The sequence below is a fragment of the Hydractinia symbiolongicarpus genome, chromosome 1 (assembly GCF_029227915.1).
Source record: "Hydractinia symbiolongicarpus strain clone_291-10 chromosome 1, HSymV2.1, whole genome shotgun sequence".
Classification (NCBI taxonomy): domain Eukaryota; kingdom Metazoa; phylum Cnidaria; class Hydrozoa; order Anthoathecata; family Hydractiniidae; genus Hydractinia; species Hydractinia symbiolongicarpus.
This window is the reverse complement of record NC_079875.1, coordinates 12143257-12167666: the sequence shown is the minus strand read 5'-3', so window position 1 is coordinate 12167666 and position 24410 is coordinate 12143257. Positions and strand designations below refer to the sequence as shown.

General features: G+C 32.7%; 1 protein-coding gene across 4 annotated transcripts; it reads left to right on the top strand.

The window, feature by feature from the left end:
• The first annotated feature begins 782 nt into the window (after window positions 1–782).
• On the top strand, window positions 783–23319 carry LOC130639389 (jouberin-like). 4 transcript variants are annotated; one of them, XM_057447072.1, is made up of 35 exons: window positions 783–942; window positions 4319–4365; window positions 5000–5105; window positions 5450–5513; window positions 5595–5664; window positions 6041–6173; window positions 6436–6529; window positions 6875–6926; window positions 7001–7054; window positions 7140–7266; window positions 8032–8127; window positions 8296–8398; window positions 8523–8612; window positions 8952–9059; window positions 9377–9502; window positions 9687–9745; window positions 10187–10318; window positions 10388–10442; window positions 10587–10702; window positions 10946–11114; window positions 11513–11573; window positions 11939–12019; window positions 12125–12183; window positions 12604–12698; window positions 13096–13229; window positions 17218–17358; window positions 17574–17746; window positions 18427–18591; window positions 19061–19139; window positions 19639–19703; window positions 19926–20018; window positions 21316–21478; window positions 21757–21812; window positions 22051–22127; window positions 22221–23319. In XM_057447072.1, exons 2-35 carry the CDS (start codon window positions 4338–4340, stop codon window positions 22291–22293), a joined length of 3297 nt encoding a protein of 1098 aa, XP_057303055.1. In that variant the 5' UTR covers window positions 783–942; window positions 4319–4337; the 3' UTR covers window positions 22294–23319. The 4 variants fall into 4 exon arrangements, with proteins under 4 accessions (XP_057303055.1, XP_057303054.1, XP_057303056.1 ...); XM_057447071.1 differs by having other exon boundaries at window positions 6436–6541; XM_057447074.1 differs by having other exon boundaries at window positions 878–942; window positions 4990–5105; window positions 6436–6541.
• Window positions 23320–24410: the final 1091 nt, after the last annotated feature.

The following is a 24410-nucleotide window of genomic DNA, read 5'->3' as shown; positions in this document are numbered from 1 at the left end:
ATGCCAAACTCAATTAAAGAGGTCGATACTAAAAATGATTCTTTTCCCTAAGTTCCTTAGCAAAAGGTGTAACAAATTACCTAATTTCGTAAATATTTCTCTTCGTGTTCCTCAATTCCGAGCTGAAAATTACGGTGAAACCCTTCGTGTAGCCGAGCTTCCTAAGAATAGCCTCGTTTTCAAAAACAAATTTTTTTTTAAAGTTTAAGTAAAATCCAATCAGAATATTATACTGCTCTAAAAACTTTTTTTTCGTCATGATAACTTAATATTCTATCTGAATATCCTTATTTGAAGTGCACAAAACCATTATAAAATTTTGGTTGACGTTATTATAATTTATAAAATTCGGGAAAGGTGTATTTGGTACTGATTTTTTACCGTTCTTACCGGCTTTGATTTTTCCCGTTTTTCCATTTCCTTTTTAATACATCAAGGACCAAAAAGGGACTTTAAACTAAAAGGATACGAAGGTTACGAATTTTTTAGTACACATTTTGATTTTAAGGAATTGTTATTTTGCCGCCTGAGATTGTCAGTAAGAGAAAAAGAGCCCCGGGAACGAGCTTGGATCGTGAACATAGGATATATAGAGGAGCTCCGGCCGTGGACAAGGATTCGCCGTGCAAGCCTTTTCAGGAGGAATGAATTTTAAAAATTAAGTATGCTTTACAGTCGTCTAAAGTGAACCGTAAGAAATATTTTAAATATAGAATTTCTGTGTTATTGTTGTACAAAAAACCTCAAAAAAGGAAACATAAAATCCGGGGCAGACGGAACTAACCTCATCCCCCCAGGGCATCGTATTCTGTTCTAACGTCAGAAAAGGTAAAAGATGCCCTGGGTACGACGGTGTAAGCGAGTCGTTTTGAAAGTTGAACAAACAAGACACGGGTAAACATCGTAAATGGTGGAGGAAGTTGTTGGGAACTGATTGTGCAGGTCAATGTTTTTTTTTTACTTCTGTTTTTTTGTTAGCTAACTCAAAAAGTTTTTAAAGTTATTTTGTAATTATTATATAAAGAATTGCGGAGCGGAAACGATTCCCTGGCTATGTTCCGAGCGGAAAATTATACGTTAGCTATATGTATAGCTATATGAAGAGAACTTTTTATCTGCTCCTATAGACAGTGTTAACAAATTTTAAAAAAGGTTCCTCAAGTAAAATGTAATCTTGTCACCAGAGATTCTATTCCATGTTGATATGCGTGCTGACGCACCATTAGCCACATCATATATTTTAGGGGGCTTTCGAAAAATTTTTTGGGCCCCTTGTTAGCAGGATATCGGCGCTAAGATTCGGACCCTCTCCCTAGCTGATTTCCGTCCGTGAAATACACACATTCGGATACATCTTGGAAGGGTCAGGGGCGTGTTTTGTAGATAAAAGTTATCAGAATTGATGAAAAGAGGAATTATGCTCACAATCGGCGTAAAATTTTTAGGCCACAAACATTTTTTTTTAATTTCTCAATCCTTAGTCGATAAAAGTTCTTTTTTCAAACTTCAGACCCACTCCCACCCTTAGCGGGGATATCCTGCTAACGGGGCCCAAAAAAGTTTTTCAAAGGCCCCTAGGCGGACGTCACAAAAGCTAGAATGACAAAAAAATATTATTACTATTGTGCTTTGCTTTGCTAGTTGAAAATAGTGTGCGAAAACTCCATTTAAAAGAAGTGCCGAAGTTATCATGGCGTGTGTTGATGACTGGATGGTTGGATACAATTTTTCGAAGTTTTGAGCTATCATTCACCGACTGACTGACTGAGTCTATTTTTGGTGCTCAAATAACTCTAACACCAAATATTTGTGACGTCCGCCTTATCACAAAGCAAAAAAGAAGCCCTGAGGAATGAGATATGATGTTCTTAGAGATAGAGCTAAAATGCTAGAATTAGCCCCCTATATAACAAATTAGGTCTTTCTGAATTTTCTGATATGGTAATTCTTCAAAACATTCTGTTTCTTCACAATCTTTGCTTATAATACTTTACCAACCAGTCTTAATAATACATTTGCAATTGATTTTTCTCAGGAACACCAAACTCAAAATAACAAACATGGTTTAATTAACTTACCTTCTGTCAGGTCTACCTTTTATGGACTCAAATCTATTTGTTTATTCTATTAAGTCGTAGAATGAATTACAGTCAATTCTCCCTTTTAGATTCCCTAGTAAATCTATTTTTGTGGTTAAATCAGTTCTTAAGAAATATTTTATTAACAACTACTGATATAATTATCAGTTATATAAATATTCTCCTTTCTCTCCCTTATTCTCTTATTTTTTCCATATGTTTTTCTACCTACCTGTATCTTCTAATTTTTTTAATTATAGGGTTTGAATTAGCAGCTCTCAATTTGCAAATCGAAATGCCATTTTTGCAAATCACCTTGTAAAGAAAATTATAAAATTGAGATTCGAATATTTTTAAGTGGCGATAGAAATGCTTTTTTAGATCGCATTTTAAAAGTTTAAAAACAAAGAATGGCGATAGAAAACCTTTTTTAAATCACATTTTAAAAGTTTAAGTACGAAGAACGGCGATAGAAAAATGGTAATTGATCTAAGGTATTCCCAGGCCCCATCTAGATGGTGGTTTACTTCGTTACAGAGTGCCGAATTTTTTATGAACCAACTTTACTTTTCTAATGCGAACTCAACTTACTTACTTACTATTGTTTTTTGTGAGTTTTTCTCTCATTGTTTCAATAGACTTCTAACTTCATAGAATTCAAAAATTATTAAAACAGTCAAAACCACATCATTATTTTTTACAATTTAAATATTAAATTATGAAGTAATTAAATTAATATACAAAAAGGATTTCTAAACTTTTACAGTAACAACAGTTTCTCTCCCAACAACTGATGTAGCAGTTTTAAAATTTTATGAGGACTATTTTTATCCCAAAGCGACAGCCAACATTTTTACAGGTTGCGTAATCTGGAAAAATAGATATACAGGCATATCATAATAGTGAGAAAAGAAAGTAGGTTTGGATGATTCATTTATAAAAAAAGTTTACATCAATACGTTGGTTTACAAAGATGATTTTTGTTACCTTTTGCTGTTCATTTGCATCAGAAAAGTTGAAAGAACGTTTAGAAACCTAATTCATCTCACTAGCTAATCCATATATACTTATCAGATATTACAAAGAGCTGTAGAGCAAGTTAAACATATCTTTCCCTACTTATGCTTAAGTAGAAAATAATGTATAGCTAATATTGCCTCGATAAAAAGATTAATCAAACTCTATTGTAACTACTAACCATTAGCAATCGTTTTTGATGATGTATATATTTCCAATCGGTTGTTGTTCTTTTTGACGTATTGCATGGGCTGTTATAATCTAACACCAGCTTAACTTAACAACCCAAAAACATTTTCAGTTTGTTTTGTTTTCACAATTTTATTTGAATATTATATTTGAATGTGAAAGCTTTCTTAAAAATAGCAACCTTGTTCCCAGAACGCAAAGGATGCAAGAAAGAACCTGTGAACAGAAAAAAGTGACACTTCTTCAATTTTTTTTTTCAACTTTATTTTTTCCCACTGTATAATAGGAAATAGATAAAAGTAATACAGGCTTAAATGCCAAATGGGCTTTGCTCCGCAAAAAACCTTTACTTCAAAACAGGAGACAGTCAGGGCAGGGCGGGGCGACAAGAGGAACTGTGCTATGGTGCAAACTAAAAGTAAGACAAAGACTTACACTACAACAATTTTTTAATGTCACCGTTTCATTCTTTATAAACAATTATGTAGCACTTAATTCACCATTTTACCTTTATATCTCCAGAATAAGGCGTATAGCTAATCACAATCATAAATTCTCTGTTAAAACGGTGTTATCTCCAACTCTAAGTTTTAATTCTCTATACACTGTAATTTTTTTTGTATTTTTGTGTTATATATATTCCTTTATTGTAAAATATAGATATTTAGTGCGTCACTTTTTTGGTTTCTTAAATGTTTTGAATGGTTTTGCAATATCTCTTTTAAACTTGACTGTTTCAACGCACAGCGCTCTTTATTTTTATTTGTGAATCATTGTCATTTTGGTTTGTACTTGCTTTGCAAAGCGTTAAAATATGGCAAATACAAAAATTTGCATTTGTTCAACCTTTCCAGAAGACTTGACTAGAGGATTGTGCATGATTAGAAGAATGTTTTGTGTTGTGTAAACTTTTTATTTGCAGTGTTCTGCAGTATAAAAAATTCCTACTCATTAGGTATATCAAATTCCCAGTCTTTTAGTTTCTTTATAATTTTCTTAGCATCTATTATTCTTTTTAATATGTTGTATTTTAGGTTAGAAATTAAGTTTGTTATGGAAGCAGAAGAATCAGAAACATCTTGTAGGTTTTACATCCTTTTTATTATTTGTTTTTTGGTGTAATAACATCATACTTAAAAATGGTTACCCATAGTTGTCTTTAAATGCTCATTTAAAGTTTAAGTTGTGTACAGCAACAACAACTTTGTTAAAACAGGACTCCAGACAGTTGCTTTTGCACACAATATTGTTATACTTAATAATGAGCTTTGCACAACATGTGTGTCCTGTTTTAGTAAGATTGTTCCTGTTGTGTCTCAATTTTTTCTACTTAATAGTAACTGAAATGCATATGATGAATGAGGTTGTTATAAAACGTAGTGGTGTGAGAGATAGCTTTCTTTAGTTTTTGTGTTTATTATCATAAAAACAGCTAACATTAAAAAACATTCTATTTAGTGCTGAAGTACTTTTTTGTTGTAAATTTTTGATTTATTATTATTGTTTTTTTTACTTTTGGTTATTTTATGTGCTATAGTTTGTTAGCTGCTAAAACCATGCTGTTTTAGATCGCATTTTAAACCATTAAAAAGTGAATATTCATATTTAAATATTCTGATAAGCAAGTAAAAAAAATAATTTTTAAAAATATTACCCTGTAATAATTCCATGATTTTGTTTGTCTCTTAATTGTTGTCTATATAAGTTATTTTTAGTACTTAAGAAGAAAAATAAAGAGGCAAAGAAATTAAACGCTGCAAGAGAAAGAACTCATGCAAGATTTGAAGCTCTCTTAAATGTTGGGTCTGGCAGTGAAGACATGTAAGAGCATTTTGTTACACAGCCTCAGGAGTCCTTATAATCAGTAAAAAAAACAATGTTGCTGTTTCTTAGTTTTCACATCACACATACAGAAGGATGTATGCTGAAAATCAAACATGGTTTTATTAGTGCAAAAATCAACCAATTTTAATTACATATATACCCTTGTTTCAATATATATAAACATGTGAATCTATCTTTCTGCTTAGACAGTTAAGTGATTGCTGCACTTGAAGCTTTAGTAGCACTGGGATCCCCTTGGCACGAACCTTATTAATAGTAGTACTATCCTAGGTAAATAATTTCGATAATAGTAACGAATGTAATAAGTGTTTTTCTTTTAGCTCGGAGGCAAGTCCAAAAAGATCCAAAAAAAAGGAAAGAACTAGAACTGCTGATGCTGCTTTGGTATAATCTAGAGTTTGTTTACTTCATATAAATACCACTTTTACTTCTTGAATTTTGAATTTAATGTTTTATTTATTGTAGGTAAAGCCAAAACGAAATTCTCTCACAAAAAAACGTTCACGATCACAAGAAAATTTGCTTAAAACGGAGAGTAAGAGACTATATGTAATATATAAAAGTTTGTTCAACGCCATTTTGTAAACAGAAATGCAAAATGAGCCAGTTATGTGGTTTTTTCACAAGAAAATTGATTTTTATTAAAAAACATTTTCTTCCTCTTATGTTTGTGGAAGTATTCATTTGCCTTAATAAGTTAGCAAAAGATGAGTTTCTTTGATTTGGAATACAGGGATAATAAGTTGTTTTTCATTGCTTCCCATATAATTTTTTTTCTTAGTGCAAACTCATTATTTTAATGACAATAAAACTTGTTAACAATAAACCCAGCACTTGACAATAAAATGTCAAATGTAGAAGTTAGAATTAAAGTTGAATAAGTAGCAAAATATATATTTCCTAAAATTTAGATGACACAGACATATCTAGTGCAGCAGATGTGACACGAAAAATGTCAAGAAAACAGAGAGATATTCAAAATAACGAGACATCAACAATAACCAATAAGAAGAAAAAAAGAGCAAAGCAAGCAGTTTCATCAGGGTAATTATTTAGTTTTATTTAAAGTAACTTTTTTTAAAAAGCTGTTGGGCATGCCTTTTTTCAATTTCAAATCTTTTATGCTTTGTTTTGTGAGATTGCTGGACATAAAGAGTTTAAAGTGAACATTATGCAATAAATAATGTGTTTTAAAACAAATTTTGTGAAATTTAAAAGCAGTATATAATTTTAGAAGTAAAATTTCTAAATTTGAGTAGTTTTATTTTTAAATAATTTATTGCTTTATAAGTATTTTTTATAATAGAGGCACTGCAGATGGTACAGAAAATGACGCATATGAAGACCAAAGTCTTGCTGACTCTGCAACAGTTAATACAGCTGATGACGAAATGTCACAGGTTAAGAACGATGTAATTTTTAATTCTTTGTTTTTTCTAGTTTAAAATAAACTCTAAACTTAGGCATGGCACTTGCAAAAATTTCATAGCAAGACACAACTATTTTTTTACTATACAATAGGTAACGTATATTTTCGTAGATACGACACTTAGACCAAACCTAAGTTTTTTTAAGGTGAATATGATTCATAAATCAATTCTTTGACTTTTAAATAATGTTATACTGTGTTTTGGCAAATAGAAAATATTTTGATCTAATGTGTTGTCTGTACGCTTTACAAGAGATCCCCTCTTTTTATTTATAATTTAGGCCTTATTAAAATTTTTATTCTTTTAAACTTTTAGATGGCCAATTTGGCCAAAAAGAAAATGCGAAAGAAAAAGAGACAACAAAAAAGTATGAGGATGAAATATTAAAGTCATGTTTTTTATTGCCGTTCTTCAGTATTTTTCAATTTCATTTCTATATAGTGTCAACAGCTGATAGAATCATTCATGCATTGGAAAAGAAGCATTACGATGATGGTATGTTCATAAATGTTTATATATTTATAAAAAAAACTTTAACAATGCTCTTGAAAACTGGTTACTGTTTTTTACTTCACTTTAGGCTTACTGTTGTGCATTATCATTCACAAAGCTGACCAACTGAGACCAGATTCACGTGTGCACCATCCTGTTATTAGAGTTCACGTTGTCAATATGGAAACTGGTCAATACATCAAGAAAACAAGCAGGTTATTATTATAACCAATGCAATTCATTTTTTCTTTTGGGCTGCCCAAAATAAATTCTTGTTTGTCATCACCTGCAGGAGTGTTGCATTGATCATCAGGTCAGCCAGGTTTATAACTTCAATCTTAATACATTACAGCTCGAAAATTTTAAAGGATGAAACTTTGGTGAAAAATCTTCTTTGTAAATATCTTTGGACACATTTTTAAAATTTTCGCAGGATTATTATGGACTAAAATGTGATTCATTGCTTGTAAAATAGATTTCATTGACTTCAGCTAACACAAGAGTACCTTTATAAGCATTTAAAATTTCAAAAAATAAGTTAGGTTAATATATCCTAAAGTTTACGAAACAAAACGTTTGATTCTAGATCAATAAGTCCTCGATTAGTATGTAACAGTAAGTTTACAAAGATTTCACAAAAACATTCAATGGATAACAACAATAGATCTTCCATATAAGACAAATTAAAAATTAATCTAAAATGTCCAACTTTACCTACAATTCACAACAGTCATTTAATGAACATTTGAGAGTTGGATCGAATGATAATGATATTAATTTTAAAAAGAGAACAAAATTATTATTAAAGTATTGATGACGTGATTACTACACAAATTTTAAGCCAAACAATTTAGACAACAATTTTACACAGATCAATATCCGGACGAAAAAAATTGATATCTTGTTCCGCTTACATGTTTGGGTAACGCAGAGAGTTTTTACATATTTATCTTATTTATAGAAATATTTATTTTTCATAGCACACGTAACGTGACATCGATATTTGAAAGCAAAAATGAAAAGGTTGATTACGTTTTACCAATGATGACAAAACCGTTTGACTTCATGAAAAACAGGTATTTTTACATCAGTTAAAAACAGTATATTGTTTATACTAAAAAAGCATGCTAAAATACTTTGTGTCAAGTATACAAGTGTTCTTTTCACAATTTTGTGATGAAAACATTTTTTGTCTACTTTTCTGACATTTTGTGATAATTGTAACCCTGCTGTGATTGGTCTAGGTCATTTACACCTTACTGGGACGAAACTCTCATTTACAATGATGTGTATTCGTACTTCCTGCAACGAGAAGAGCACGATCCACCTGTGATAGTATTCTTTGAGGTTTGTATGATACTTCTGCATGTTTTGTTTAATGATTACTAGTTACCCAATTCTAAAAGTCCACTTTGTTTAACCTTCACTAAATGCTTCCCTTAAAAACTCTCTCCTATTTTTCTTTCTGTAGCTTTTGGATTTTATGCAAATGAATTTAAAACGCAAAGAATTTGTAAAGACTGATAAAGGATGGTATCGAATTGCATGGGCTTTTTTAAAGGTACATCACAACAGTGACATCAATGATGTTTTTTGCACATCATTTGCCTGTTTTGCTGTTTGTATTGAGATATAAATTTATAGTTTGTGAATTTCTTTCGCCATAAATATATAATAAACAAATAACAACTACATGTGAACTGTTATTTTTGTAGATCTTATTTCACATCAAATCAAAATTTAAATAGAAGATCTTTCCTATTGTTCTTCTGCCTAAGTGGATCTTTCCACTTGCCTTTTCGACTAGTAAATTAATAGTGTTTGGATCATTTTCTTTCACCATGATTATATAATGGAACTTTCATATTCACAGATATTGTATCTTATTTTACATCCATAGCTCGTTAGCCCAACAGGCAGTACAAATACTGATAAAAAATGCAGGCTACAGTTTTACCAACCTGTTACAAGAGTAAGAGTTCAAAAAGAAGACAATGCAGCTATTGAGGTTGGTTGATGTGTTTTGTGTTTTATTTTATTGTGAAAGGTTTGCAGGTACAAAAACCTGCAATGTAATTGTCGCACGTGGCCTTGTGGTTATGGAGTTCGCTTCATAATCAAAAGGTCCATGGTTCGGTCCACAGTGCGGGATGTTTAGCAAGTGCCTTTGCTTAGTGTATACTTAATGTATACATTCAGAACATAGGATCCACATTGGTAACAGTGTTTCCAACACTGAAGTGGCTATTCTAAATAAATATTTGGACAAGGTTACTTTGTGTGTTGTTATTATCTTTTCAGTCTCAAGTTCTTTCCAATATTTAGATATTTCAATGGTGGAAATATGGAACACGTGTGAAATACTCCTCCACGCTTTATGTGACAGTGAAAGGTGTTCTACCACCACAAGATATGAATCCTGCAACCAGATCAATGTTTCCCTTGCAAGAGGTTAGTTTCTTCAGGTATACTTTGAAACACAAAGTTATGATATCGTTAATTGTGTGTTTTTTTTATTCCAAAATGTTAATTGATAAGAAGTTTCGTGCATTGAAACGTTTCAATTTGTGATTGGCTTTGGAGATAAAACCAATAAAACAGGAATCAGAAATTGAATGTATTTTTAAAATTTTAGGAACGTGGTGATATGACATTTGAAGAGTTAAACAAATCTTTGGAGGCACCGGTCAGCAGGTAAAATGTTATTTTTTACACTAGCACTTTTACACGATCTTGGCTTGCAATATTGTGGGACTTATGTGACTGATAACACCTATTTATCACTGAAGAAAAAAACTGCACTGTCTATTTTTGTAAAAATCAAGATTTCAGTGGAAAAAATATCCTTACATTGAAAGGATGTCCATAATAGGTAAATAAACATTGCTAAATGCCCTAATCATTGATAGTGCTGTCTGCATAATATGTGTGTAGGGGGGACGGTAAACTGTTTTAATTTCCTTCCTGCAGGAAGTTGGAGAATCAGTTTTGTTAGAGCATATGAGTTTCTTTCCTGTTCAAATCGTTACTCAAAATTAAATGGACATAAACAATCCCAATAATAAACAAAGCTTTATTTTGTTAAAATATTGACGAGGTAACTGTGTACTAACGTCCTTTATTTGTGTTTCATAGTGATCACGAAAGCACTAATCAGATGTGGACGAAATTACCAGGCCAAGTTAATCGTATTCCAAACAAAATGGAAGCTGCTCTGCCAACTGCCAAAAAGGGTTGTTCGACTGTTCGATTTTCAAATGATGGAAGGTTGGTTGTTATGCTATATTAGAGTATAGCATATAGGTAGCTATTACATTTTGCTTATTTCTTTCTTAGGTATCTTGCCTGTGCTTGTTCAACAAATGAAGCCTTTTCCATTCTGATCTACGAGGTTTGTTGTAAAACTTATTTTGTTTGCTTGCTTTTTTGTTGTCTTATTTGTATGTTTTTTTATTTTTTTTGCTAATTCTATGTTTGTACTTTTTAAGGAAGTTATGACACTCAGCACACAGTGCTCATAAATTTATTGATTTAGTTTCCTGATGGAAAATTACTGTGTTCATTTACCAGTCATTTTGGTCTTGTGTACGATTTGTGTTGGTCAATGAATGGTAAAGAATTGTTATCAGCATCTGCAGATAGTACTGTCAGGTATTTTAAACTGCTAACAATTTTTCAAACCGCAAGGTTTACAGTGGTTAGATAAGCCTTAAATAGTTGAAATGTTTAACGACTTGATATTTCTGTCACTGTTCTCTCCCAAATAGAAGGGAATATAAGTTGAATGTTTAAAAATTAGGATCTATCCAGAAGTGAGTAAGGGAGTTTTTATTCTGCCTACTAATGTGGCTTAAACTTAATGTCCTTTGTAACGAATGAATTTTCCATTTGTAGATGCTGGGATACTAAAAGGTTTTCGACTGCAGCTATCAAAGTTTTTCCTCATCCCTCTTATGTTTACACGTGTAAATATCATTTAAAACACCAAGCACTTGTTTTGACGGGTAGCTATGACCGCACCATACGAATCTGGAACAAAATATCTGACAGTGTCCATGGAATAGTAAGTGATAGGTATATAATAACTATTGAGAACCTTTGGTAACTGAAAAAAGTAGAGGTCATGTTAAAAAAGTAGTTGATTTTGCCATCCAAAACGAAAAGCATGATCAATTATTTTCGTGCAATACTAGACCTTGTGTAAATTTCATTTAGTAGTATTTTGTCTGTTCATGTGCAAATGGTTACCTAAAAACTGACCATCACTATTGTAACTTACCTAGTTGTGTATTTCTTTATTGTTCCCTAAAATGAACGATTGTAATAAATGCTATAGTGTTAAAGGTTTTTCAAAATTCATGAGATACCACCTAGAAATACCTTCGCATTTGATAGTTGTTGTTTTTTTCAGTTCTGTGACTTTATTAAACTGTTAATAATATTTTTGTAACTGCTTTTTAGTTGTTGAGAGAGTTATCTGGCCATAGAGGTTACGTTAATACGATGGCGTTGTCACCGGACGGTATGTTGAGCATTTTCTGTATTGCCACTAATGAGATATTCAGATTGTAAAAGAGAATAGGTCGCCAAAATGGACGAAAGGTATCTAACGTTTCCACCTTAATACCTCTCCAAAATAATATTTTGAGTATTTGACAAAACAGAGAACAGTTCCAGTCTAGATATCTATTTATCTATATTCATTTTTCAGCATTTTTCGACTGTTACTTTAGATTCTTTGTATTTTCTAAGCTAGCTGTCTTGAGATTAGCTGTTTTGAGATTAAACTTTAAAAGCCTTCGTTGGATTAGATCTAAGCTTTGGAGGATACCTACGCAGTCGTTATACGTACTTTGAAAATGAATATTCAATTCTGTTTATTTTAAGGAACACGATTTTTCTCCGGAGATAGTGCTGGCCTGGTAATAGAATGGAGCTGCTTCACAGAGAAAAAGAAACGAAGTGAAAGTAGGTTTGTATTATGTGATATTATCATCCCAGGTTACGTTAAAGCATCATGATTTATAACCTTGTTATTTCTCTGTTTTAAGGATGTTGTGTTTTTGTCCTTAGTTAGTGAAGTTGTGAATAGATGGAAAAATGTGAAGAATATCGAATTGGAAGAACTAAAGGTAAAAAAGAAAATGTTTAAAATATACAAAAAAAGAATAAATTATAATAAAAATATGACAATATAGCAATCTGCAATAAAAAGACCCTGATGAGTCTCTATCTACCAGAGCTTATAGAATTTGCAAAGTCATGAAAAACTGTATTTAACACAAAGAGTCTTGATAATCATAAACATTAAGAGTAGTCAGGTAATGTCAGAGGAAAATTGTTTTTCTGTAAGTTTGACCAGGGAAAGTTAAGGAAAACGTTTTGTTAGGATCTGGTGACTATTGGTGCAGTGTTTGTAAATTTATCATCCACGTTACATTAATTCTATCTTGAGTGACTCTGAAAAAATTTGTGCCCGCATTGCCAGGACATTTGTTTTAAGAGAAGTGTAATAACCACTATCTGCTTTTTATTTGTTTAATTATTTTCAGGGTACGGCTATCAGTACGCTTCTTGTCCATTCTGGACAAATGAAGTTGTTAATACATAGTAAAGATTCGTTGATCAGGATGTTTGATTTAAGAAGGTAAAAACTATTTTACTTTTAATTGCATATCTCCATCTCAAGTTTATTTGGCTAGGCATGCGCTCCTAAGAAATGGCTCAGCACGTGCTACCGAGATATGGTTAGGTACACACTTCCGAGATATGGATAGGTACAAACTTCCGAGATATGGTTAGGTACACACCACAAAATTGCATAAATCAAGTTATAGGAGAGAATACTGAAAACGAGATGTTCAAACTAGAAAAAAAATAAGGAAAAGTTAAAAATTTCTTCATTTTCGTCTAATCTTTTAGAACCAAAAAAAAATTCTAAACTAGGCATTTTCGTTTTTAAACCATCTTTTACCATGCATTGAAATACCTTCCATATTTTTTTTGCTTAAGCTTGTGGTTTTTAACTACTCGTTTTTATCTAGTTATGGAGTATTGAAGACGTATGTTGGTGGTGTGAACTTCAAAGAACATATCCACGCATGTTTTTCAGTTTGTGGTACCTTCATATTTTGCGGAACGGAAAATGGTTTTGTACATGTATGGAACACTGAGACAGGTGACATTTCGTTATTTTTTTATTTATTTTTTTATTTATCAAAATATTTATACAGGATATGTACATTTCAGTTTTAAAAAACTGCTATAAATATGTGTCCTGTTTAAAATATAAAAATAATGATTTAAAAAAATAAATTATATATAAAATATGCTCTAAAATTACTATAGATATGGTAAAAAGTAGAAAACTATTCAAAAGAAAAATATTTATATAATAGACAGAGAAGATAACAAACATACCCAAACAGACTATAATCCAAACAAATGTGAGAGAGAAGGGTAAATTTAAACTATAAATGATAAGTCTGCGCACATGTTATATAACATAATATGTTCTTCAAAATAAATAGTTAGATAGATTGAAACGAATGTGAGAAAAAATAAAATGTTGAAAACTAATACGAGACCAAAAATAGAGAGCTGTTGATAAAAAGAAATTAAGAACCACCGTAAAAATATTAGGTAAATAATAATCTAAAATACGAAATCTTTGATCTTTTGATTAAAATCATTCACAGTTTTCGCTTTTCGTATATCTAGTGGCAAACTGTTATATATTTTCGCTCCCATATAACGAAAACTGCCTCGTGTTACTTCCAATTTGATTTTTGGAATCTTCAGCAAACAGTTTTGGTTTCTCGTGCATTTGGAGTGAGAATTTACTTCAAAGTATTCTTTCATGTTACTACATGTTTCACCAGCAATGCATTTCTTAACCGTTTTACAAGCATGTCGCAAAATAACAGTGAAGTTGATTTGATGTTTGCGTTTTTGGTTATCTGTTTTGCACGGCTGTCCAGATAATCCAATTTATTTATTTCGGTTCTTGAGAAGTTCAAATTTATGATACTGTTGAAAACTACCAGTGGTATAATTATAGTGTTGTAAATTGATGTGGCAGTATTATTGTCCATGTTCTTTCTCAGATTTTGTAACAGACGTAAACGAGAAGAAGCTTTTTTATATGTTTTGTTGAAGTTATCTGATAGAGTTAGAGTTGGATCAATTGTAGAACCAAGATACTTGTAGCGCTTCGTTACGTTAATATCAACTGTACCAAATTTATATTCGGTTTGTGTGGTATAGATGACAATTTTTTCCCAATACGAAATAACATCACTTCTGTTTTACCCTTTTTCAAATTTATAACTAGATCGTTATTTGCGAGATATGTCGATATATTTTTAAGTTCATCATTCAAAGCATTTTCAATATCCTGTACGGACTTGTGTGCAACATACAACACGGTGTCATCAGCAAATTTCACTGTTTTACTCTTACGTAGGGCTGATTTAAAATCGTTGAAGTAAATCAAAAACAACAAGGGTCCTAAAATGGAGCCTTGTGGAACACCGCATGTTATATTTGAAACGTTGGATTTCGAATTTTCATAAAGGACTTGTTGTTTCCGATTGAAAAGGTAGTCGGTGAACCATCTTAACTCATTGTCGTGAATGCCAAAAGATGGTAGCTTTGATAGCAGAATACTGTGGCCCACTGTGTCGAAGGCTTTAGACAAATCTATATCCAACTAAATTTCCACGATCAATTTCAGTACGAATGCTGTCGAGGAATACTGTAGCTGCAATATCAGTTGATCTCTTACGTCGATATCCGAACTGTTGCTCAGAAAGCAAATTATTTTTCTCCAGGTATTCCATCAATTGTGTATGTACAGCTCGTTCAAAGATTTTTGAGGCAATTGGTAGAATCGAAATTGGACGATAGTTGTCAACTTTGGTAGATGGTCCCGACTTGTGTATTGGTGTAACAGTAGCGTGTTTCCATTCTGTAGGTACGTCTGCTGTACTCAGTGACAAGTTGATTATGAAACATAGCGGTTGTGATATTTCATTAGCACTATCTTTCATCAAAGCTGGTGGAAGGTTATCAATACCAGTTGCCTTGTGGCGTTTTAAGTTCTTCAATTCCTTTTCTACGAAAGACTTGAAACATATTTAAAATCAAACCTTTGTGTCGTTATTGGTTCGACTTTGTTTGGTTGGCGCCAAATGAAATCTTTCATGAAAATGGATTTCTTTTTTAAAGTCATTGCAACATTTGAAAAAAAATTGCTTAGTAAGTTAGATTTTTGAACAGGAGTGTCAGCTTTAACACAACCGTCTTCAAGAAAATGTGATCTACAGGACGTTCCTTTGGATTTGCAAGGCATGATGTTTTTTATTGTCTGCCAAAACTTCCTTGTTTTATCTGAATTTTCTTCTAAAAGCTTTTTGTTGGAATTAAACTTAGCCATATTCACAGCATTTGTGCACTTGTTTCGCAGTTTTTTATACGCGGTCCAGTCACAGGCTTTATTGGTTTTCCGAGCGTAACGTAGTGCTTTGTCCCCTGTCAGTCATTAATACACGGATATCAGTTGTCATCCAAGGGCATAAACGACCCTTTACACGTTTATCAATTACTGGTGCATGTTTGTTGAAAATGTTTGTAACCTTGTCTTTAAAAAACGACCATGCAGTGTTTACATTTGTACATAAATATAAAGGCTCCCAGTTTATATTACGCAACTCTTCGCACATTTTAACGTGGTCATAATTTAAATAGTTTCTGCATTTTATATTCTTAGGTTTGAATTTCTCAGAGTTTATTTTTCGTACGTAGCCAACCATATCATGATCTCCTATGCTAGTTGGTATGACGTCATAAGATGGAATGTTTGTTCGATGCGTTGTGAAAATGGTGTCAATTAACGTTCTAGAGTCGTTGGTAATTCTTGTTGCTTTTTTAACAATTTGTTCAAAACCAAAATGAACAAAAACGTCTTTAACTTCTTTATTATCATCTTTCTTAAGATAATTAACATTTACGTCTCCAAGGATTGTAACTTCTTTTAATTCACTAATTACTATATCAAGCATATCGTTTAATAGCGAGCTAAAGTTTGATGGTAGATATTTGGATCCAACCGGGGGTCTGTATAACGATCCTACAAGAAAACTCTTTCCAATTTTCAAAAAAATTTCAATCCAAATACATTCAACTTTCTCGTTTTCTAGGTCTTCTCTACGTACCCACTTTACTCTTTCAGAAATATACATTCCGACGCCACCACAAGTACCCTTCTTTCTGTTGCGATTTATAAATGTGTATCCCGGCAGACGGTAAAGTTCACAATTTTCGTTGAATGTATCAGTGTTTATGTGTGTTTCTGATAATGTAAGAATATCAATCCCTTTAAAATCGCATAACAAAGTTTTTACTCCATCTATATTTGCAACTAATTCCCTTACATTTTGGTGGAAAACTTTTAGACCTCTCTGACCAAGTAATTTTGATAGCTCCGGCAATCTTCCTTCGGGTCCAGGTTGAGTTTCGATATCTCCAGAAAGTAAAAGAATGATCACCAAAAAGCGATCGTTCCATTTTTCCCCATGCATAAAAAGGTGTCCAGTTTTGAATCTTAATGAAGTTAGTTTTTGGCTGCTTCAATTTGTTAGAGGCTAGTGAATACGAGAACCTTTCGATTGCGATATATTCGAGTAGAATGCATGTGATTGGCAACTCCTTGTCACATTTATACAGTCGACTGTTCTTTTACCGAATTTCCAACATTTCGATATGCCAAGTAGCTCTTTCGATTTCATAAGGCTTTAAGTTAGAACCGACAATTATTTTACGAAGTAATTTAAATTCCGTGTGCAAAGATCCTAGTTAGATATTTTAAGGAGCAGAAATTTTTACTAATCTTACTAAACGAATATTTTTTAATAATGCTACTTACCGGGCAAGAAATTAGCAAAACCTAAAATAATTGGTGTCGAGCCAAACCCATTTGATTTCGGATGACTCTGGATCCAGACATATTGTCAACGGCCAGCCTGGGTTAGAATTTTGATAGTCTTGCAAAAAAAGCGCGTAACCTACTTTTTTTTAAAAGTGTGAGATTTGTGTTACCATATTGTTACTGTATTTTCTCTCTTTATCGAAATACCGAATAGTACTTTTACTTGCTATGTTTCCAGGTGACCATGTATTTACATACAAAGATTTAAACATCATCAAAGCTGTGGCAGATATTCATTTTCATCCGCATGATAATTTCATTGCATTCTGTTGCTATGGTAATGGAGAACCGGTGGTTATTTACTCATATGATCCAAAAGGTATGACGAAGTTTTTTGTCGTATTTGGTGTTGTTAGAACCTCATTTGGTATTTTCATAACCTTATATGGGATTGCTATAACCGTCTATGGTGCGCCCCTCATCGTTCGTTAACAAGATATAGTAGTTATCACATCCTTGCGTAAAGTTACGCAATACAAAACGGTTGTCCTAACGAAAGTAATCAAAAGTCTTCCTTCGGAATTTTCTGTTTAGTTCATCTGGATTTAAAATCTCCTACTATAAAATCCACAGATGCGAAATCGTTTGACACACAGAAAAGTCTTGAAGAAACAACAGAACTTTACAATAGTATGAGAATGTCATCCACAATTACAAACGATGCGAAGAGAATGGAAAGAGTTCAGAAGAAACTACAATCTGTAACAGTAAGTTGACACGATTTCTCAGACATGTTGTGCTTTTATTGTTGAACTGGTTTACTGTCAATGCGACAGTTCACAGGATAAAGCCCACATTAATAACAGTGTTGGAAGCATTGTTATTAATATTGGTCATGGTTCTGAATGTATACATTAGGTATACACCGTCCAGCCTACCCCCTTTCCCTTACATGACATGGGTTGACCCGTAGCTGTGGTAAAGACACATGCCCGCGTTGTGTACCGAACCACGGACCTTGTGATTACGAAACGAACACCATAACTACAAGGCCACGAGACTACGAAGTAAATTCATTACTTTTTGTTAGGTTCAGCATGAGAATAGAATAGATATCTTAGGCTATTGTTGTGCCTTAACAGCTTCTATAACTAAATTGAGAACTCTAAATGCACGAGGAGCCCTCTTTCTTTCCTCACCACCCCTTTGTACAATCGTAAGTAAGCACAGAAATAATAGGTATTGAAAAGGCTACCTAGGTAAATAATCATAATAAATATAATATATATATAATAAATATAATATATATGTAACTAAGATTTACATATCATCAAAATATAGTGGACTCGTTTTTTAGTATCACGGCTGTAATAGTCAGGTTTGACTACAGATTTTAAACCATATACGGCGAATTAAACCATTTCTTGACTCGTTTTATATATTTTAGACAAGATCGATGGATGATTTAACGACGACAGCGACGAAAAACCGTGTCACCTTTCGTGATTTGTCGCCGTTATCGCATGAAGCATCGCCTCGTGTTGATCCCAAACAAACCATGTTGTCCACATGGGGTTCTGATTTCACCTACACTGCGCCGTTATCGCCTGCTGTAAGCTATGTTGGATGTATTTTCTTCATAATGTGATTCATTTGTACTTGCAGTTTAGTATTGACATAAAAACTTTTACACTGTGATAATATTTTATTGGAAGTGACTTTTTATGTCCACGCATTATTTAGTCGATGTCATAAGCTCGCTTCACATAACTCTTAATCAAATGTTGAATGTTTGGCACGAATTAAAAATTTAGTCTAATATTTCAATTTTTACATTCAAATATATGCTACAAGTTATTTAACCAATAATCGGATAAGTTATAAGTAAGAATCATTTCATAGGATTGAAGTTAATTCGATAAAAAATCAAATATCCCTGCGATTAATGCTAGTTAGCTCATTCGCATAAATTAAATTCGCATATAAATTTGCAACAGGTATTGTAATTTAACGTGATATAATCATAAACATTTGTTTTTACTAAATATTTATATGATTTTCTTCTTTGGGTTTGTTTTCAGTTGATACCAAACTCTCCTCACTCGCAGCAACATTTAGGTGCGTCTGGAAGATTTTTTGGAAGGTCCTCAAGTATTCCAAGTTAGTCCTTTTTTTATAGAACAATATATCTTTTTTTTACTTTTTCGTACTGTATTTATGTGATCAAGTGTATGACTTGAGCGATACGCCTGATGTGGCAGAAGGGGAACAAAATACTCTGCCTGTTAGTGGTGAAGTTTTAGTGGAAATGCTCGATTAATGTTTTTAAAGAAAAACAAAGACATCTTTAAAATTCTTTAGCATAAATGCATGTAGATAAGTTATACGATATAGCTGTCTCACATAGTCAGGGAAATACTCTTCATATAGGATCTTACCTATGCATGGTTATTAAGTCTAAGTGTGTTTGGGATATACAAAAGAGAAACAATAAATATCCCATGTTAATATAGGGACTTTCACTGTGCCGTTCTAAACCTCTGTGACTTTATCGTTAACTGAAGTCACAACTCTGAAATTCACGATTGCTACTTTTTGGCTGTGGCAGTTTAGCAGGCCGTTATTTCATACAGAAATTTTTTGATTGTTTTTCTTTTAGGTTCTCCTCTTCCAACGTATGATCATAGTCAAAGTATTAATATGCGTCTGCAGGATGAAACTCTGGTAAGATTCTACCTACGTGAAGTCCCTGTAGAATTTTTAAGCTCTTAAAAGGAAACAAGTTGACTATAGAAAACATATACACGTATTTAAAACACAGTACATAGAATGTATGTCTGTAATTGACAGAGTACATAGAATATAGGCAAAAAAAAAAATTATGACTGCCAGAAAGATAGGATTTTGAAATAACAAATTTTAAAATTACATATGATTTCTTTTTAGACTTATTCACAATTGCGAAGCTCGACCAAACCTGTATTTACTTTCAACCAACCTCAAAAAATTAAATCGTCTCCATCACTGGAAAAGAAAAAGGTAACGTGTTCACTTATTTGTTTTTATGTCGTTTCTCTGGACGTTTTCTAAGTGATGTCATTACAGAGAAGTAAGAAATATTATGTTTGCTTAAAGAACAGTGGCCCCTTTTTTTGTCATGGCTAAATGTTGGTTCTTAAGGCTGACCATTTTGAAACAACTTAATTTCAAAACACTCTTTTAATATTAGTATTTACCAAATTTTTTGCCTGATTTACATTTTTAAGGGAATAAACATGGTTACACAAGCTACTTCCGTCTTGAGACATCCCGCGAAAAGTGGCAAAAGTCAAAGTAATTTTGACGTCATCACGTTTCTTGCCGCAAAATAATTGAAATTTTAATAGGGGACTCAGGGATTTTTTTCGCATATATCAACAAAGTCGGTAAGGTTTTGAGTTTTGACGTATGATTTGTTGCTGTATCCAAGAATAATTAGCTTAAAGATAAACGGGGCATAGCGGCTACAAATCTCCATTGCCCGGCCCTTTCATATAACTAGCGCGCCCCTGAGCAACCTTATGACGTCAAAATCGGACTAAATCGGAAGTAAGTTTGAAAAACAAACGATTTCAATATGGCGTAGGAGAAGTGACTAAAGTGAGGGAATCTTTAAGGTTGAATTTCTATTTTTTGAAATAAGTATTTGAGAAGCGAATACTTTTTTGTTTAATACACAAGGTGTTATGAACATTTTAAGATTAACTTATGTGGGAGGTAAGTTTATAGAAATCAGCGGCCATTTTCGGTAGTTACTAATTTGTTGGAGTTTCTTGAGAAAACTTTTGTAACAAATATTTTTGATAAATACCGTCGTGATGTATTAAAAACCACAATCGTAATGAAAACTAACATTGGTATATTGGTTTTTAAAACTAACAATTGTTTCATTAGGCAGGAAGTATTCGATTTACAGGCTGGCCACTACTCTAATTTAGTCTAATCGAAACTCCTGGAAAGGAAACATGCTCCTTGAAGGAGGTGTCAAAATAGAACAAAACTCTCTGAAATAACTTTCTTAACCAGTTTTTTGTTCAAGTTTCGTTTTTTAATCGGCAGGTTATGGAAACCGTTTACTATTTGTCTTTTTAAATTTATTCTATTGCACAAAATTACCGTTGGAAAATTCCGGAGTTTTACGTTGAAAATGAATGGCCAGCCTGATTTAAGATTGAGTAATAAGGTCCGAAGCATGGAATTACTTTCCTCTGTTCATGAATTTGTAACATCGCGTTCGTTATACATTTTCGTTGCATTATCCAGCGTTATTATCCGAATGACTTTATCTTATTCTAAGGTCGTTTCTTTATACGAGTACAAACCAAACCGGGCGGACGAGCTTGCTCTTCAACCGAATGATTTGATCACTGTGTTATACGAAGATAACGAGAATTGGTGGATGGGGCAGTTACAAGATGGAAGACAAGGTTACTTCCCTGTCAATTATGTCATGGAAGCAGGTACAATGTTGTGTAAACCTATTTTGTTCGTTCGTTCGGTTGTTTGTTTGTTTTGTTCTGTTTTTTTACCTGTTTTTTGTTGTTGCTTTGTTTTGTTTCTTTTCGTTTCACTTTGTTTCGTTTTGTATATTGTCAATGGAATAGCGGTCCAAAATAACCTACACCACGAATATAATTACATAAGAACCGATAAATCGATTAAAATCCTGATTTACTATCAGAAATTGTCACGGAGAGAAACGTAGTAGAAGAACTCTTAATCTGTTGATGTATTTTAGATGAATCGTATAGCAAGAAATCATCTCTACCTACAAAGAAGAAAAATGTCACTCATGTGAGTAAAGTCAGTTTAAACATTTTGAAGTAAGAGACTGCTCCGTCACACAGTTCTTCGGTCGGTCCATCAATTGCTGTTGATAATTTGATCATTCGCTATTTCAAACAAATTTATTTTTATCTGTTACATTCCAGTAGAAGTTTGTTTACTTGTTTGTGTACGTCAGGCAGTATAAATAAGTGTTCTCTCTTGTGTGTCCCTTCCTTGTATATCCCTCCACTTTTTTATGTTTTAGTCTGCAGCCGTAGACAAACATGGTGATTTCAAAATAATATCCGGTACGGAGAGTGACACGGCAGTTGATGTGAAAAGGTGATGAAAAGTTTATTTACTTATTGTGTGGTGATAGCTGAATGTTCAGCCCTCTTCTTGTTTAAAAAAGATCAAATTTTATTTATGTTTTAGAGCTCGAAAGAAGCGCCATCAAAGACGCGAAGCAAATAAGAAGGAAGAAGACGGAAACGAGAGTGTTTGTTAGGGGAAGCTACTGCATTGCTCTGCTCAAATGCAATGGTTTCCGCCGTAATGAATTTGTTTCCACTGTCAACAGTTTGCTGTTTGATTGGTTGCTTTCCATCTTTATGATAGGCAACATAAAGCATTGGAATGAAAATTTTGCAGTTTTCAGGAAACTGGGCAACTAATAAGCCTAAGTTTTCCAATATTTGTGATGTTTGTGGTGATAGCTGAATGTTCAGCCCTCTTCTTGTTTAAAAAAGATCAAATTTTATTTATGTTTTAGTTTAGTTTGACCACAGTGAGCCTTCCTATGCTTGGGTTTTATATTATAGAATTTTTTTTTTTTTTTTTTTTTTTTTTTTTTTATATATATATATATATATATATATATAGTCCTTATTATGCAATAAGTGCTGGCTGCTACGGTTTCAATGAGCTGTTTATTTCAACACAGCCAACGTTTTATCTCTAACAAAGTCTTTCAGAGTCGAATGAGACCTTCCGCTGATATACAACTATAGCCTATGCCTTTCCTCTATTTAATCTATCAACAACCATTTAACAAAACCTAAATCTACAACTCTTATTGAAACCTAGATCTCCATGCTTCTTGTATCATTTTTGTTCTAAACTTTTTATTCTTATTGTTGTTATTATTATGTTATTATAGGGATAAGAACCATTGTATAATGGAACCCGAATAAATGTCAAAAAAAAAAAAAAAAAAAAATATTTATTAGTCCGAGTTATAAATTCGAGACATTGCAAATGATTCTGTAATCGTTAAAAATAAACTCGACTGCACTTTGTTTTAAACTTTAAGAAAACTTCCAAGCATAAGGAGGCGTGTATGTGCCAACACAGATTAAACATTGACCGCATTGTTGTGATGTCGATGTTGTTATGCTAAATACGTATTTTGAAAGTACCTACAACACTTTAGACAAGCATTTCTTTTCACAACATGAAAATTTCTGACGCAAAATTTAAACATTGTTTTGTTAATAGAATATTTATTTTTAAAAAAATTGTGCACTTGTAAATATGAATATAGGTTTTCAATGTTCTCTTTTACAAAGAGGTAGAATACACGATCAAGTTACGTTTGTAACATAAGCGCGTGGTAATACTACTACTTCTACTTTGTAACACAATGGATTTGTAAACCATTGCTTGAAACCACTTCCATAGTTTGACACATGATAAATGCTGTGCCTTTTTGACAAACATTGACACAAAGACCAAAGAGGGAGTGCAGATCATGGTTGTTGTGTACAAAAAGAAACAACAAGTCCTGGAATTTAGGTTTTTTAAATTCTACAAGAAAATTTTGTTGTCGATCTTCGACAAATGTTCGCATAAATTCAATGATTAAGATAGCCAGAGAAAAACGTCAATATTGGATAAAATCCTGAAGGAAGATCAACTTTCTCGTTCCCAGGGTCACTTACATGAAGATGTTCGTATTGTCATCCTGATATGCCATAGGAACGTGGTCGAGAGGAAAATGTTTCGTTAAATGAAACCCCTCTGCGTTTTACCACTGAGAGAATATCGAAACACAAATCTAAGATTTGCAGTTAAATCCTTTCACAACGATGACGCATACAGTGGACTTTCTGTCCTTAAAATTGCCAGCGACTTTGGAATTTTTTAGAACTGAAATCAATTTGCCATTGACCAAAGATACTTGTTAAGAGACAGAAATGCAAGAGATAAAAATAATGTGTATGCTTAAGTATAGGCTCCTCTTCGCCAACCTTTTTATTGATACTAATCCACTCGGTGCTTTTTTATATGTAAGGAAACCCAGCTGAGTAGGAATTAACTTGTGTTATTAGTATGACTTGTGGCATTATGCTGCATTTTTACTCCACGAGACTAAAATGGATCGGAGCAAGAATAATACCTTTATTTTGATTGTCTAGTCTTTTATTTATTTTTCCCTCTCTTCCACAGCTGATTTTGGACTTTTATTTGAAAAGTTACGGACTATTGTATCAAGTAGAAGAAGACCCCCCAATGCTTGCAAAAACTGTTTTAGGAGGATCAATTAATGTGAATTTAATCTTTGATTTTTTTACCGTAAATGACGGACTAAAAGCGTCTAATAATTACCCCTGTGGAATAAGCGGC

Bases quoted from the DNA above. Each gene is read 5' to 3' on its own strand.
- LOC130639389 (XM_057447071.1), top strand. From the start codon at position 4,338: ATGGAAGCAGAAGAATCAGAAACATCTT. The intron at 6,927-7,000 runs GTATGAGGATGA...ATTTCTATATAG, and splicing joins GAAAAAGAGACAACAAAAAA to TGTCAACAGCTGATAGAATC. The intron at 20,019-21,315 runs GTAACGTGTTCA...TCTTATTCTAAG, and splicing joins CATCACTGGAAAAGAAAAAG to GTCGTTTCTTTATACGAGTA.